Source organism: Perognathus longimembris, chromosome 20 (genome assembly GCF_023159225.1).
Source record: "Perognathus longimembris pacificus isolate PPM17 chromosome 20, ASM2315922v1, whole genome shotgun sequence".
In the NCBI taxonomy this organism is placed as follows: Eukaryota; Metazoa; Chordata; class Mammalia; order Rodentia; family Heteromyidae; genus Perognathus; species Perognathus longimembris.
The window spans coordinates 15,704,319-15,721,502 of NC_063180.1; the positions used below are offsets into that span (position 1 = coordinate 15,704,319).

Sequence of the window (17,184 nt, forward strand, 5' to 3'; positions counted from 1 at the left end):
TGATTTGACCCTATGATCTATGGAGCTGCACCACAGAGCAGTATCTTTTCTTCTTTCTTTTTGGTCAGTCTTGGCGCTTGAACTCAGAGCCTGGTTGCTGTCCTTGAGCTTTTTCACTCAAGGCTAGCACTCTATCACTTTGACCAAAGCACCACTTCTGGTTTTCTGGTGGTTCACTGGAGATAATTCTCACAGACTTTCTGCCTCGGTTGGTTTTGAACAGTAATCCTCAGATCTCAGCCTCCTGAGTAGCTAGGATTACAGGTGTGAGCCACCAGTGCCTGGCATGGAGTGATATCTTTGAGAAAAAAAGAACTATTGAGTGTCCAAAGGAAGAGGAAAAAACCCAAACACCTGGGTATAATATTTATGGCCTTATTCGGGAGTCTTGGGAACTATAAAGGTAGAAATAATGATTTTCCCCCCTCGCTATCCACCAGAGAAGTGCATTTCCAAGAACTGCAGTGTTTAGATGTACTATTTATGCGGGAGGACGCATCCATCAGCAAGCGTTGTCCAGCTCCTTCCGAGCTGGGCAGGAGCCTGTGAGAGCACGGGGACCAGGATAGCTGGGGTGAATTCCAGAGGCCATGGAGGTTCCTGTGCAGTGACACAAGCCACCAGGCACCTGCACAGCTGTGCAAACCCCACAGGGGACCGCGACAGTCAGGGTCATGTGCAGGTGACACCCAAACCCACGCAGAATCCCCACAGCCACAGGGAGCCAGCCGCCTGCACAGTTAGCGACACAATGGTCCTTGTGCAGCCACACCAGAGTCTCTCTCTCTCTCTCACACACACACACAAACACACAAGGATACACTACCTTAGTCCCCATACCCCATCACCATTACACACACAGCCTAATCACAAGCTCCCATTGGGCCCCCAGGAGCCTCAGAAGTAAGCTGAACTCCCCACTTTGCCTGGCACAGGGGCGGCCTAGGCCTAGGATCTTAGGGGGAAGCGTGACTTCCAGGTTTGGGTGCCAGGCACTGGTGTGGGTGAGTCAGCTTGATGCCCTTGGCCCTTCACCCCTCCCCCAAAACACATGGGTGCACTTACCTACAGCAGATGCAAGTGTAGGAGGTGTGCCGCATGCCACCCCGAGAGTAGCAGTAGTGCTGGAACAGGCTGCAGGGGGAGACATAGGTCAGGAAGTCCCCAGAGGCGCAGGGCCCCCATGTCCAAGCCCGCAGCTCAGGTCTGGCTCTGCTGTGCTTCCAGGAGGGCCCCGCTCCCCAGCTCTAAGAGCCGGGACACAGCATGCCAGGGAGCTCAGCACCCGGGCTGCCCCAGGGGTGTCCTAACCCCCTGCCCTGTGGAGCCCTGGCTCTGGGGGACAGGTTGGAGCCAGGGCTCCATGGGTCTGCAGGGTAGGAGGACTTTCCTCTGTCTCCATCACCCACTACCTTGCCTTAGCAAGAACACAGCCCCCATCCAGGTCCAGTGTGGCCCTGGGCTGACCCTCTGCAGATGAAGCCGGTGAGGTCACAAGCCAGTCTGGCCCCTGGCTACGCTCCCACCCTGAGCAGGCAGGCCAGGTCTACGGTGGCTCCAGGATCTGACGAGCTGGTCACATCAGGGTGCTGAACCCCAGAAAGACTGCACTGTCCAGAGCTTTGGAGCGGCCTCCTTACCCTATGCCTTGTGGCCACAGGACCTTGGATTTGCACAAGCTCTGAGGTGTGAGTGAGGGGCCCCCGCTGCACCCCGGATGCCGGGCTTTGGCAGCACTCAGCTGGTAAAGGGCCCCTCCCCAAGACTCCTCCCTCTAGCCACCCCTGGCACCAGGGCAAGCCATGCACAGAGCACCAAAAGCAGCCACGGGCATGCCTGCCCTGTGCATTGTAGGCCTACATTGGAGAATGTTTGTGCGGAGGAGTTTAATCTTCCAGGCACCGTAAACACAAATTATGTGTAATTGTGATGATTGGGTATTAAGTAGTTGTTATGCAGAAGCGGGCCTGCCAGATTCAATCAACTTTCAGACTTGCCTTAGAAACCTTACAGGATAATTGGGTGTCTGGGAGGGAAGTGTTTCCTCAACGCAAAGGACTTCAGGAGTTTCCAGGAGGTGAGGAGTCCCCCCACCTCCGCCCCACCCCCTCAGCTCCTGTGTTCAAAGAACAGGCAGAATCGGGAAACAAAAGACCCCAGTCATAGCCCTGAGTTTGGTGGGCAGAGGCCAGTGGCCCCCAGGCAGCTTTGGAATCGGTCCCCAAGTCACTCCTCAGAGATAGCAAGTCTTGCCCCATGGAACCAAATCTGTGAGGGCCACCTAGCCATGAGCCAGGAGATGGGGCAGGTGAGTGACAGGTGACCACGAGCTGCGCTGCGACTGGCTGACTTCAATAACAGCCATGCCACTGGCACGTGCACGACAAACATGTCCCACAAAGGCAGGGCCTGGGTGGGCTTGGCGCCCTGGCCTGCAGCATGTGTCCCTGTTAAAGATTCCCCTCAGCAGAGACTGTTATTTGTGGGTTATGGGACTTGAACTCAGGGCCTGTCCAGGAGCTTTTTTTTTTTTTTTTTGGCCAGTCCTGGGCCTTGGACTCAGGGCCTGAGCATTGTCCTGGCTTCTTTTTGCTCAAGGCTAGCATTCTGCCACTTGAGCCACAGCGCCACTTCTGGCCGTTTTCTGTATATGTGGTGCTGGGGAATCGAACCCAGGGCTCCATGTACTCTTCAAGCACTCTTGCCACTAGGCCATATCACCAGCCCTGTCCAGGAGCTTTTTTATGCTCAAGGCGCATGCTCCTTAGCCACAGCTCCAGCTCCACTTCTGGTTTTCTGATGGTTCACTGGAGCTAAGAGTCTCACAGCCTGAGACTGACTTTGAACCTTCTAAAACTTCTGGAAACAAGTTTCTCCATCAGAGGACAGCTGACAGCGGCAGGCAGAATAGTCACAATGTCCTGTGGTCACTTCCACACACCTGCTCTTTCTATATACTGTGATTCACACATGATTCTGACAGAATTGCTCGCCCCTGTCTCCTTGGGCTTTCTGGAAAGAAGGGGGGCTGGGGGGCAGTGACCTGGTACTGGGGGCACTTCCTTCAGTAGCAGAGGGGGAAGGGACGTGTCCAAGTTCCAGCCAGCAGCATCCTACAACCCTGCTGCTCTAGGCTCCTTCATTTCTTCCCTCTAATAGCCTGGCTGGGGCAGAGGCACCTATTTGATGCCTGGAGGTGACTGAGAGAATGGGACAAGAACACAGCACAGGGCCAGGTCTGCATCTTCAGAAACATATTCAAGAATGCCATCACAGGGCATCCCCTGAGGGGAGGACCTACAAATCCAGCCAGTATGTGTGGAACGCCCTTGGACCCAGAGCCCAGCTGAGCATGCAAAACCTCAGAGGGTGCCTGGCTCAGCCACACATTATTAATACAAGGGGGGGCCAGCACAGGGCTGCCTGTTCCCCATGTGGCTTTCTTGGGGACATAGGTCATCTGTGATGGCTGTAGTTCAGCAGCTCCCCCTCCCCCAACTTCTCAGCTCTGGTCTTTGGCCTGGGAACTGCCTGTCCAGGGTAACAGCTTCTCGTGTACATCTCCCAAAGGTCCTGCCAGCTCAGCGACTAGGTATGTGGGGCTGGGCATGTGAGGCCCTCACGAACCAGCTCACACGGCTCTGAGCCCCACTGTCTGCCCAGGGGCAGGGAATGGGTGAACACAGGCTCAGGATTCCTGCAGACTGTGCCAGGCCCTGCTGCCAGCCACACGGAGTTTATAGGCAAGCGTCACCATCCCACCAATGAGAAAAAGCAAACAGCTACCTGTGGAAGCGTCAGGCATGTACAACGACCCTTGGGATGAAGTGAATTTCTTTCCTCCTTCACCAGTGAGAGAACCATGTAGAACAGCAATGTGCTTGTGCAAGGCTTCTAGTCTTTAGTTTTTGGTTTTGGTCCCAGGGGTCTGGGCACTGTCCCAGGAGCTGTTTTGTTCAAGGCTAGCACTCTACCACTTGGACCATAATATCTCCCCTCCCAGCTTTTTTGGGGTAGTTAATTGGAGATCAGAATCTCATGAACTTTCCTGCCCTGGCTGGCTTCGAACCACCATCCACAGATCTCAGCCTCCTGAGTAGCTAGGATTGCCAAGCGTGAGCCACCGGTGCCTGGCAAATTTGATCATCTTCAGGACATGCCAGTCTTTGGGGGCAGGGCACAGGTCCAGACAAGCTGTTCGTGGCCCTCAGCATCTCATTTGATTCACACACACACCCCTGCCCCCTTGCCATTCCTAAGCAAGGGCTCAGCTTGTCTCGTGAGCCTTGCGTCTGGAATGATGCCTACACCTATGGCCTTGCAGTCAGGGCTGAAGGAGAGCTGTACATCCTGGTGGCAAAGCTAAATATGGCCAACGTGGTACAGACTCCTGACCTCCCAGCCGGACAAGGGGACCAAGCTAAGCCAAAATGAGGCTCTGAGGACAACAAACTCTGCCCAGCCTGGGGGGGGGGAGGGGGGTCCTGTGTGGGCTTGGGTAAGCAACCTGCTTTGGAGAAGCCACTGGGACCCAGGGCTCCCCAAAGGGGAGAACCACCAACCAAAGCCAAGGGCAGCGGCAAAGACTGGCTAGGAGACAGAAGCAGCTGAGAGACACGGTTCACCTCTCTCCAAGAAAGGCCTTATCAAGGTACGAGGTAATTAGCATTTTAATTGGATAATTGGGAATTCTAAATTGCCTATCTCATATTAAGCATAACTGAGGACATAACATGACATTCAATTAACAAATCTTCCCCTTTATTTGTGACATGCTTGATTAGGCTGAATGCTGGACTTCTTCAGTATCAATTATTGGGGGGTAAGTGTGGGAGGGGGAGGATAATTCTTTAGTTGTCAAAAGTCCTAGCCAGAGGCTGGAGGCTGGTGGTTCATGCCTGTAATCCTTGCTGTGGCTCAAGTGGTAGAGTATACCAGCCTAAGGGACTGCGCCCAGGCCCTGAGTTTATGCCCTCGTACCTGAACAACAACAACAACAACAAAGCAAAGTGCTGGCCAGGACAGACTGCTAATTATATATATGACAGCTTGGAAATTCTTAGAAATTACACACAGAAAAAAAATCACCCATCCTATCATCCAGCTATATCGTGTTGAACACCCGAGTATCTTTAAAATGCATTATTATACACCAAAATTTCAAAAGGACTGGGCTATCCGCAGACCTGTGGGCAGACAGACTCCAAGGTACCATGCTCTGAACCCTGAAAATCCTTAGGAGTATCTGGAACAGGCCCTGACTAAAAAAATGTGCATACTCCACTTGTAGGTCTTTCGCCTGACAGGAAAAAGGTATGTGGCTACGTGTGTGTGTCCCTCTCTCCGTCATCTTACTCTTGCTCTTTCTTCCTCCCTCACCTATCTCTGTATCCCTCTCATCTATCTATCTATCTATCTATCTATCTATCTATCTATCTATCTATCTATCTATCTTCTATCTATCATCTATCTACCTACCATCCTAACTATCCATACATTTATCTACGTACCCATATATACATTTATCCATCCATCTCTATCTCTGCATCTTCCTATCATTTAGCTACCCATCCACCTATCCACTGCCCAACTGTCCAACCGTCCGTCCATCCATCCATCTATCCATCCATCTCCTCTGTCTGCCATTTGGCTGGGGTTTTATCTGTTTGTAGTATTCCTCAGAGCTCTGATTAATATTGACATGCAGATGATTCTCAGTACATTTTCGCGAAGTGGCTGACAGCCTAACTTTGAATAAGTACAGGTGGCAGTGTCACGGCCTGTAATTTCCTTAACTAGCTTCACGCTGTCAGATGCTGGGTGACATCCACCTCTGTTGTGATGGACACTCGTGGCCACATGCCTTTTCCCTGTTAGACTGAAGGCTGACAAGTGGAAGGTGCACATTTTTTCATCCTCAGGGCTGGATACTCCTAAGGAATTTCAGGGTTGGAAACTGTGTACTGTGGGGCTCGTGTATCCACAGGGCCAGAGACCAGGTATTTCAGTTTCAGTGATGAACTGGCATGTCTGAGCATGCTCATTCCTTATTTCCTTTCTGAATAGCTTGTTCCCGTTTGAAAATTCTGCGTGTCCATCTTTTTCTTGCTGATCCTTATAGGATTTATATATGAAGGACCCTAGGCAGTGGTGTGGGTTATTGGCTATGTAAAAAGTTTCTCTCTTTCCTCTTTAATCTTTCAAATAGCATTTCTGGACAGACAATTTACATTTTTATTGGTTAGGTATGTTTCTTTTCTATTGTTGCTTTATGGCTTCTTCCTCTGGTGCTATATTCAAGAAGCCTTTCCCTATCTCTTGTATTGTGACGCAGCCCCAGGCAGAGCTCTGCTTTGTTTTCTTTTATAAAATGTCCCTCCCTCACTGGCCAGAGCACTGTCTGGTTCAAAGATGAATCTCTGCCAAGCGCTGGCAGCTCAGTCTATCAACCTAGCCACTCAGGAGGCTAAGATCTGAGGACTGCAGTTCGAATCATGGGCAGGAATATGAGTGAGACTCTTATCTCCAATGAACCAGCCAAAAACTCACAGAAGTAGATCTATGGCTCATGTGGCAGAATACCAGCCTTTAGTGAAAAAGCTAAAAGACAGGAAACAGGCCTTAAGTTCAAGCCCCAGTAAGGGTGCATGCATGTGTACCTATGCCCACGTACGCACACACACACACACAGAGCAAAAAGGCTCAGCATGAAAGATGGAGATGACTTTAGTTTAATCAGAAACAATTTCTTCCCCTCTAAGATATCTATACCTTTTCTTCCCTTCCCAGGAGAACAGCCAGGCACGAAGAGCCCCTGGGGAAGTGACGTGGGCAAAGGAGGGAAGAGGGAGGGAAGGGCTTCCTCTGAGGCAATGTTTCCTGCAGGCTGAATGGCTGAGATGATGTGTACACAGATAATTGTGTTTACTTCATGTGTTAAGTATTGATTTGGTAGTTTACCTTCCATTTATACCGGCAAATTATACTTCAGGTTTCCCTCATGCCAGGGATGAAAAGCTTTCTTTTAAAGTGTATGTAAAGGAAGGCAGGGAGAAGGACTCAATTTAAGGAAAAATAGTAAGCACATAATAGCAGATGTGGGTTAAAGATCTAGCTGAAATCATAGCAGTACCGTGTGAATGGCTGACGCTGGGAAATTCCACTTTAAGGTTTCCTCGAGGAAAAAGGAAAAAATGCCCGAAGAGCTCTGTCCCTAGCAGGAACAGGAGCAATGGCAGCCTAGGCAGGGTCAGACCCCAGTGTACCTTTGAGAAGCTTAGGGGTCTTGAACTCTGGACATTTTCCTTTGGCTTTTTTTTTTCTTGCCAGTCCTGGGGCTTGGACTCAGGGCCTGAGCACTGTCCCTGGCTTCTTTTTGCTCAAGGCTAGCACTCTACCACTTGAGCCACAGCGCCACTTCTGGCTTTTTCATCTATATGGTGCTGAGGAATCGAACCCAGGGCTTTATGCATGCTAGGCAAGCATTCTACCACTAAGCCACAGTCCCAGCCCAGTCCTTTGGCTTTTTCACTCAAGGAATACAAGTATGAGCCACCCCTAAGTACCTGGCTAAAAAGCTTAGAACCTTCTAAGCATGCAGAAGGCACAAAGCCCAAGATGGAAGGCACCAGGCCTGCAGAGGGAGGCCAGGATGGCAGCAGGGAGGGTGGGGCCTCAATGGGGCCTAGGTGGCAAGAGCTCCTCTTGCCCAGCATGTGGCTTCATTCCACAGTAGTGGGCAGTCCGTGAGCGGTGAGTGCCAGGAGCCCGTCTTCTAACAAGCTTTCCCATGCCTGCTCAAAACCTCTCCAGGCAGAAGGAGCGATGTGAACACCATTTATCACTTTCAAAGTCTCTATCCACTTATGATGATAAATGGTTTTTTTTTTTTTTCTCAAGCTGCCCCTATAGAAAGATCAGCCCAGAAACGAGGAGCTACGGCTGGCAGCGTGGGGGTAGGGTCCGGAATGTGCCTGGCCGGAGCATCTGAACCCCAGGTCAGAAGCGAAGGGTGAATCAGGCACAGGTGGCTCTTGCCTGTCATCCTGGCTACTAATGAGGCTGAGATTTGAGAATCAAGGATCGAAGCCAGCCTGGGACAGGAAAGTCCATGAGACTCTTATCTGCAATGAACCATCAAAAACCCAGAAGTGGAGCTGTGGCTCAAGTGGTAGAGCATCCAGGCCTGGAGTTCAAGTCCAAGTACTGGCACAAAAAAAAAAGGGTGGGGGCTGGGAATATGGCCTAGTGGTAGAGAGCTTGCCTCGTATACATGAAGCCCTGGGTTCGATTCCCCAGCACCACATATATAGAAAACGGCCAGAAGTGGCGCTGTGGCTCAAGTGGCAAAGTGCTAGCCTTGAGCAAAAAGCAAACCAGGGACAGTGCTCAGGCCCTGAGTCCAAGGCCCAGGACTGGCGCAAAAAAAAAAAAAAAAAAAGGTGTGTGTGTTGGGGGGGGGGGAAGGCCTGCTTGGGCAGCAAGTGTTGCATCCAGGGCGCGGGCACCCACTCCCACTAAGCAGAGTGAGAGACGGGGTGGGGCGGGGAGGGATGGCCACAGGGCCCCTGTGTGTCCCCCACCTGCACCAGGATGTGGACTCTGGGTCCATAGAGGATGAGAGGAACACACAGATCCGCGTGCCCTCGTCACTTCTCTGGCTGACACCCTCCAAACACAGAGAGGGTCCAAAGAGCACCCCCCAACTGGAGGGGTGGGGTTCCAGGCACAATCCCCACAAATTTACACTTCTGGTCACTGAAAACCTATTTATCAATAGCTAATTAATAAGGCTCAGTCCTTTGATGACGGGAAGATTAAACTGTTTTTGAAATAATCCATTTTTAATTAAAATGCTATACCCTCTCATTTCTGGACGTATTCAAGAGGAAGCTTTCGCCCAATTTGTTTTGTTTTTTAAAATACACAGTATGCAAAGCCAATAATTAGAAGAACTCATGCTTTTAATTATATTTTAATGATTCCTCACCTACCAATGCAAAGTTACTATTCTTTTTTATCTCGTGAGTGTGTGTGTGTGTGTGTGTGTGTGTGTGTGTGTGTGTGTGTACACTGAGGCTTAAACTCAGAACTGGGAGCTGTCCCTCAGCTTTTTCGCTCAAGGCAGGCACTCTACCACTTGGGCTATTCCCTCCATTTCTGGTCTTCTGCTGTGGTTATTAGAGATAAAAGAATCTCCCAGACTTTCCTAACCAGGCTGGCTTTGAACCTCCATCCTCAGATCTCAGCCTCCTGAGGAGCTGGGATGACAGGTGTGAGCCGCTGGTATCCAGCTCAGTGGTAGGTTTCCTACCATATGTAGAATCCATTTCTGCCATCTGTGGGGCAACTGGGGCACTGGGAGATCCATGCCTCGACCTGGCAGAAAGTCTGGAACCACCACGCTGGTAAGTCTCTCCTGGCCTCTGGCCCCCATCGCAGCTGGCTCTGAGGCAGGACAGTTAGGTGAGGAGACAGGAAGTCCAGGATGCCTCCACTCCCTGCTCTGTACATGCCCTGCATTCTCTCACCAGGGCAACCCCTGTGTGCCACCAAATCCCTCACCACATTTTAAAAACAGAATCTACACACACCTATTGAGGCGTTGGACAACATCTGGCCACATCTGTGGAAGCTGAGGTCCCATTTGCCATGGTGGACCTCCTGAGACTGCTTCAGGGTATTAAGAAAGTTTTTATGTCCTCTCAGCCTGTGTCTACACAGCAGAGGCTTCTCCAACAGCCCATACTGGATGAACTGGACAGATCCCCAGGAAGCACAGAGTGTCTGCTCAGAGAACACGGGTGCCAGACCCAGCTGAGAGGAAGCTGGACACCAGCACTCTATCTGCAGAAACTGGTCAACAAGAGACCCAAAATGATGCTGAAGGCTGATCAGCCCCAGCGTCAGTCCCCCTGGGAAGAGAGAATCTACCCGGCTGAAGGGTGGAGGGTTGGGTAAGTGCATTGAGGTGGAGCACCCCCAGCCCCCTGAAACAGGTTTCCACTGCACATAGGGAAACCCCAGCAAGATCCAACACTCCAAAGTCTGGGACTGTGGACAGTTACGGAGCGTATTAGCTGGAGCAACACGGGTGGGTGGGGGTCTCTGCACTGTGGGACTTTTTTCTTTTTTCTTTTTTTGCAATGTTGGGGATGGAGTTCAGAGCCTTATGCTTACTAGGCAAGCATTCCATCACTGAGCTCCAACCCCTCCTCTCTTGTTTAGAATGTTCTGTATGGACTGGAGGTCCCATTGGTGTAGTGTGTGTGTGTGTGTGTGTGTGTGTGTGTGTGTGTGTGTGTGTGTGTAGCTATTTTCACTTGCTTTGGGGAAGAGATGAGAGCTCCTTATCAAAGACCAGCTCCCCTTGATCAACTCCTTTGAGCACAGTGGTGCTCTGCACTGACTCAGTAAGGCTGCCACCAGGGGTCGCTCGTGCACACCGTCTGCCACCTGCTGGGAGCACCTTGACAAACCTGCCCAGGCTACAGGAACCACACTGGTGGATCTATTGTCTACACCACTGTGTGAGCAAGTTATAAGTAAATAGGCCAACTATGCCAGGTGCCAGTGGCTCATGCCTGTAGACCTGGCTACTCAGGAGGAAGCCAGATAGCCTGGGTAGGAAAATCTGTGGGATTCTTATCTCCAATGAAAAGAAGGCAGAAGTGGAATTGTGGCACAAGTGGTAGAGCACCAGCCTTGGTAAAAGCTCAGGTCCCAGGCCTTGAGTTCAAGTCCCCATACTGCTACCAGCATACACACACACACACGGAGGGAGGGAGGGAGGGAAGAAAGGAAGAAGGAAGAACAGAAAAGCAGCGCCGTCTGCTTTCTCTGCTAGGTAGGTACTCTACCAAGACACACCTCACCCAACCCTGTCCTTTTATTTATCTTTGGTCCAAGGCTGGGACTTGAACTCAGTACCCTATACTTTTGCTCATTGGCTGGTACTCTACCAACCACATCTCTAGCCCCAAAGATTGGTTATTTCTTGTCTGTCTGTTCCTCCCTCCTTCTCTCCCTCCCTTCCTCCTCTTTTCTTTCTTTCCCTCCTTTTTCATAAGAGCCCACTTTCCAGGGACCTGGGGCAGCACTAGCTTCCACTGACCTGTGGAGGGCCAGGGCAGGCAGAAGCAAATCGCCATGGTGCCTCTGGAACTGTTGCCAGGAAACCCCAGGGATCCCTGGGAACAAGAAGGCCCTCTGCCTAGGAGCACTGTAAAACCCCAAGAAATGAACTTGCCACAGGGCCATGGCTTCTAGACCCATCAACTATTGGCCTGGTTTCATGGGCTGGGGCAGGGCAGAGGTCTGTGGCCCTAGGGCTCCCAGCATGCATGGGCCAAAGACAGTGGCCGTGCTGTGGTCTGAGTCCACACTCAGACACACTCACACTCACACACACACACGCTCACACCTTTTGGAGACACTGAGGGCTCTTCCTTCTTCAGATGTGCTGGCTGCTCACAGCCACAGGCCTCTCTCATCTTCCTGCCTGCCCTAGCTGTTCACTTAAGGAAAAATCAGAATTGTTTCTACCCCACCAGGCCTGGGAAACACAGGTGGTCTTCAGGCTCTGGGAGCTACATAAACATCCACAATGTGGTGCTGAACGGATTCGAACCTGTGTAGGCAGGGCTGTCTTTTGTGACACACAATGCTGGGTGATGGTCTAAAGCCTCAGCCCCACCAGAGAGCTCCATGGCACAGGTAGAGGCTCCTGTCTGCACTGCCCGAAGCTTCCCCTCCTCCTGCCTTGGAGCAAATATCTTCTCTTTCTTTATGTACTTATTGCCAGTCCCGGGGCTCAAACTCTGGGCTTGAGTATTGTCCCTGAGTTACTTTTTGCTCAAGGCTAGTTGAACTACAGCATCACTCCAGGCTTTCTCAGTGATTAACTGGAGATAAGCATCTCAGGACTTTCCTGCCTGGGCTGACTTTGAATCGAGATCCTCAGGTCTCAGCCTCCAGAGGAGCTAGGATGACAGGTGTGAGCCACCAGGGCCGGGCCTTTAAATTTACTTATGGAGGGGGAGAGGGAGGGAGGGAGGGAGGGAGAGAGAGAGAGAGAGAGAGAGAGAGAGAGAGAGAGAGAGAGAGAGAGAGAGAGAGAGAGAGAGAGAAAGAGAGAGAGAGAGAGAGAGAGAGAGAGAGAGAATATACTGGTACAAGGGCTTGAATTTAGGGCCTGATCACTGTCTCTTAGCTTTTCTACTCAAGGCTGGTGCTCTACCACTTGAAGCACAGCTCTACTTCCGGCATTTTGGTGGCTAACTGGAGATAAGAGTCTCATAGACTTTTCTGCCTGATCTGGCTTCAAAACCACAATCCTTTGAGCTCTCAGCTTGCTGAGTAGCTAGGATGATAGGGGCATAAGCCACTGGGGCCTGGCAGTTGTTTTATCTCCAAATCACAGAGCCAAGCAAAGGGGGCATCCTCCTCCACAAACACAGGGCACAGCAAAGCCCTTGAGACACTCTGAGAATAACGATGCCCACTTTATGCCTCCGGGATCCTAACTAATTTATAAGGCAATTTTAATAATAACTATATATTAATTCTACATCCTATTTTACCTATTCCAGTGGCTATGAACTGTTAGGAATTAGGTAATATATTACAATGGGCTTCTGGGGACTTTTTTTTTATTAACTAATGTCCCATATTTAAAAACCTTCTTGTCAAATGAGAAACATTAGAAATGCTGTCCCTTCTGTAATTGCTTCTAATAGACTCAATATTCAAAGCCCTGGCTTTACTAGACAGCCCAGGAGGTGCTTCCTGTGGTAGAATTTAATGTGACATTTTCTCTCATCACTGGCCAATAGAATAATTATCCACCTTCCCCCTACCCCACTAGATAAGAGTCTCACTTTCTGCCTAGGTGAATGCCTAGACAGAAATCCTCTTTTTTTCTTCCTGCCACAGCTGAGATAACAGCTAAATGCCACTACACCCCGTTTCTTTCTGTTGAGATGGAGTCTCAGGCATTCTTCCACCTGAGCTGGCCTGCAAGCAAAATCCTCCTGACCTCAGCCTCGCAAATAGCTGGGATGCAGGTACAAAACACCACTGTACCTAGCTAATGGCTGAGAAGAGGGTCTTGGGGAACTTTTTGTCCTAGCTGGCCTTGAATTGCGTGCGATTCTCCTGAACTCAGCCTCCCAAGAAGCCAAAATAGTAGGCATGAGCCACTAGTGCCTAGTTCTGTCTACACTTTAACCTTTAAACCAAGTGCTTTAACCTTGCTTTATCTTAACACACTCTCTCTCTCTCACTCTCTTCCAAACCTATTCTGAAATGTAACATATATACATCTCAGATGTCCAGGCTGAGGAAATTTCATGAATGTACCTATAGCTAGAGACCTAAGAAGACCCAGATAGCCTCCCAGGAGCTTGGCTGCCACCCTGCTCCTCATGCCCAAAGCGCTGCCTGTTTGAGAACTTTGTATGTGCGCAGGGTGACACATGTTGAGCCCTGTTTCTCTGATTTGGCATCTGTCTTGCTTTGTGAGTAGCTGGGGCTTCTTTGGTAGAGTGAGCGGGTGGGGGTGGGGAGGGCAGTGCTCCCAGCAGGACGGCGTGGGCCAGACCTGGGGAAGCTCAGACACTGGCTTATTGTTCAGTGATGGCTCCAGCACCCCTGGCAGGAAAGCCCAGCTCTATTAGAAACCTAGGGGCTGAGCCTCCCAGGCTGGGGTGGAGGTGGGAAGAATGGACTTTATAGACACAGAAGCCATGATCATAGAGGGTCTCAGAGAGAGAGAGAGAGAGAGAGATTCAGGCTGTCCACTAGCGGCCGGGCAAGGCTGTGCCCATGATGACATTGGGCCTTGGGGCAGGGCAGGGATCCAGCCAGGCAGAGCAGTGGGAAGCCTGGTAAGTGCAGGATGAAGTCTAGCACTCTCAAGGCCTGCTGCAGCCTGAGCTCTCCCTGCTTTGTGGACCAAGGGGCAGACAGACAAACAGCACTAGGGAAGTTGTGACCAGCCTGGGAAAAAGGAAGGGAGGCAAACAGCCTCTGAAGAAGGGCATCCAGGAGAGATCAAAGCTGGGGTTCCAAAGAAGATGAGCTGCAGAAAGAGCTGAGCCCACCCTCCTTCCTTCAGCCAGAGAGGAGAGGAGTGGAGGGGAAGGGAGGCAGAGAGAGGAGTGCTCACCCGGAAGCCACAGTCTAAAGAACCCTTTGGTTTTTATTTCTACACTCCAAGGCCCCAGGGCTGTGCCAACGTCTGATCCCTGCTCAAAACCACAAAAGAGGCTGGGTGAGCCCATGCAAAGGAGTCTCAGCTGTGCCAGCCTGGGGGCCTGGAAAGTTGAGGCCCCAGAAGCCGTTGATGAACAAGAAATGCAATTAGCAGGATGGAAAATACAATCTGGAGGCCAAGTGGGGGCCTCCGGGAGGTTGGCTCAACAGGCCTCTCCCGGGACCCTCGGAATAGACAGGTGGGGAGTGGGGTGGGGTGGCAAGGCCTCACCCCGGCCACATCCTGCACAAGTTATCCTGGGGCCGTGGTCTGCCTGGGGGGGCAGGAGTGCTCGGTGCAGGCCTAGCAATGGGGCCTTGGGTCTCATAGGGCACCTCAGGAGCCTCAGTTTACCACGACTGGTAAACTGAAATGGGAATGGCCATGCTGCTGAACATATATCCCTCCACAGGCGGGGCTGTGACGTGTCAGCGGTTACATGTATGGCTAGCGTCCTTGCCATGAGGGCAGATGGCTGCCCTTGGACCCGCCCTGGCAGTATGCACCAACCACATTCCCACAGGGCCAGCCCCGTGAGACGCTCCAGTGTGCAGTAAGGTAGGCTAGTGGGTGGGTTTCTCTCTGGTGCTCACCGCTGAACACTCCACAAACTGCAGGGCAAGAGGTAGCAGGACGGGAGAGGAAGGAAGGCTGCCTCTAGGGCAGAGGCCAGACGAGAAGGATGGGACGGCCAGGGAATGAGGGGATGGGAGGAGTTAAGCCAGCCCAGGGCTCCCTCTGATGGCTCTGCCGTCTCAGTTTGGGTTTTGTTGCTGTAACAAAATGCCCGCAAACAGACAATTTATTTATAGAAAGAGAAGGTTAATCCCCACTGCGCCACCCCTGCGCAGTTCTGGAAGTCCAAGAAGATCTGGGGAAGACTTCATTGCACATTGTCACACTGCAGAGGCAAGAGTGGGAGCAGATGCCAGCAGTGAGTGGCAGAGTGCAAAAAAGCAAACTGGAGGCTCACGCCTGTCATCCTAGCTGCTCAGGAGGCTGAGATCTGAGGAATATAATTCAAAGCCCGCCCAGGCAGGAAAGTCTGTGAGAGTCTTATCTCCAGTGAACCACCGAACTACCAGAAAGCTAGAAATGGAGCTGTGGCTCCAAGTGGTAGAGCACTAGCCTTGAGCAAAAGGGCTCAGAGACAACACCCAGGCCCTGAGTTCATGCCCCACAACTGACAGAAAGAAAAGAAAAAAGGGAAGGGGGACAATTTTTTTGCCAGTCCTAGGGCTTGGACTCAAGGCCTGAGCACTGTCCCTTGGGTTCTTTTTGTTCAAAGCTAGTGCTCTACCACTTGAGCCACAGTGCTACTTCCGGCTTTTTCTCTGTATGTGGTACTAAGGAATGGAACCCAGGGTTTCATGTGTGCTAGGCCAGCACTCTACTGCTAAGCCACACTCCCAACCCCAAGAGGGACAAGTTTTAGATCAATGTTTCTAGCAACTGATCTCACCCTATTCCATAATGAGAACCCACTTTGGGGAGAATAGCATTGATCCCTCTTAAAGTGACAAACACCTCTGAATGCTACCAAAACCACAGCAGCCTCCTACCATGGATTTGGGGGAAGACGAAAAGAGAGAAGGGTGAGATGTGTGAAGGAGAGATAGAAAGAGGGGAAGGAGAGGAGGGAGAGGGGAGGAGGGAGAGGAGATTGGGGCTTACATCTTCCCCAAGGCCCCAAGCACCTCACTGGTCAGCCATCCTCAGCGTCTCCCCATTCTCCAGGCCAGGATGCTTCTGCATGGCCAAGACAGAAACAGGCGAGCCAGGCTGAGCAGATACCTGGCCATCATGAGTGCCCCTGGGGACTGGCCAGGCAGACCCCAGCAGGGGCCTCTGTACTGGGGAGGCACTGGGGGCCCCTCAGAGAGGATGGGGAAGGTACCATCAGGAAAGTTCTCCCTGCCCCTAAGTAGAATCACAGGACTACTGTGGCCTCCATCTGCCCACAGCGATTGCTCCACAGGGAACACGCAGAGCTAGCAGCACTTCCAGGGTGAGGACAAGGGGCGCCCATATACCCATCCTGCATCCCAGAAAGGCACGCAATGGCGATTTGGCAGAGATACCATCATGCCCTGCTCTGCCCATATTCTGGAAACCTCCGCAGCCTCATCATTGGGTCTGTGGCCAGCATTACCACAGCAGGACAGACTCGGGCCCCAGCCAGGGAAAGGCCAGTCTTTCCTGTAACCAGGAGAGTGCTGTGTGTGCCATGGGATGAAGCCACGTGCCACTGGAAATAGGACCACGTGCCACAGGAACCGGTGGAGGGGGCAGTGTCTCCAGAAAGAAGGAACAAGTCACAAGAGCAGATGTGTGACAGAAACAGCAGCCAGGCTGGGCTGGAACATCTGGCTATAGCCCTGGACAAGGTGTTGGGCACAGGTGCCCGAAACCATCCTGCTTCAGAGCAGTCAACTTTTCCTTTCAGGATTCTTTTAAATGATAGCTTGTTTAAACTGCCAACATCGGTCACTCGGTAATCCCCTGCACGGATGGTTCTCTGCTTATCTCTGAGCCTGGCCACTTTTATTTGTCCCCAAGTGTGTGGCAGGAACTAGTTATATCAATAAAGAAGTGCCTGCATTTTGTTTAGTTTTGTTTTGTTTAAGCAGCCACATGAGATGCAAAGCCACAGATGGATTTTCTGTCAGCAAACAGGGTGCCTAGAGGAGCTGTTATTAACGGCCCCGGGAGACCCCAGGGCAGGCCCGGGAGATGATGCTCGGGATTCAGACTGGATTAAGGGGACACTGTAGGCAGCAGACCTCTAGGTGTCATCAATAACACTAAGACTCCAGACTGTGGTTGAACTCTCCACTGTCATCATCGTTTAGGTCGTGGCATCTGATGTTTTCGAGCCCAATGACTAATAGCTTTCTCCACTGCCCAGCGCAGGAAGCCCATGGGAATAA

The 17,184-nt window shown here is 51.5% G+C and overlaps 1 protein-coding gene across 1 annotated transcript in view; it reads right to left on the reverse strand.

The window, feature by feature from the left end:
- Pepd (peptidase D) overlaps window positions 1-17,184 on the reverse strand; it is an 86,637-nt gene that overhangs the window by 19,980 nt on the left and 49,473 nt on the right. The window contains exon 10 of the mRNA XM_048330088.1: window positions 1,066-1,134. Within this exon, the coding sequence (XP_048186045.1) occupies window positions 1,066-1,134 (69 nt within the window). The remainder of the gene's footprint in view (window positions 1-1,065; window positions 1,135-17,184) is intronic.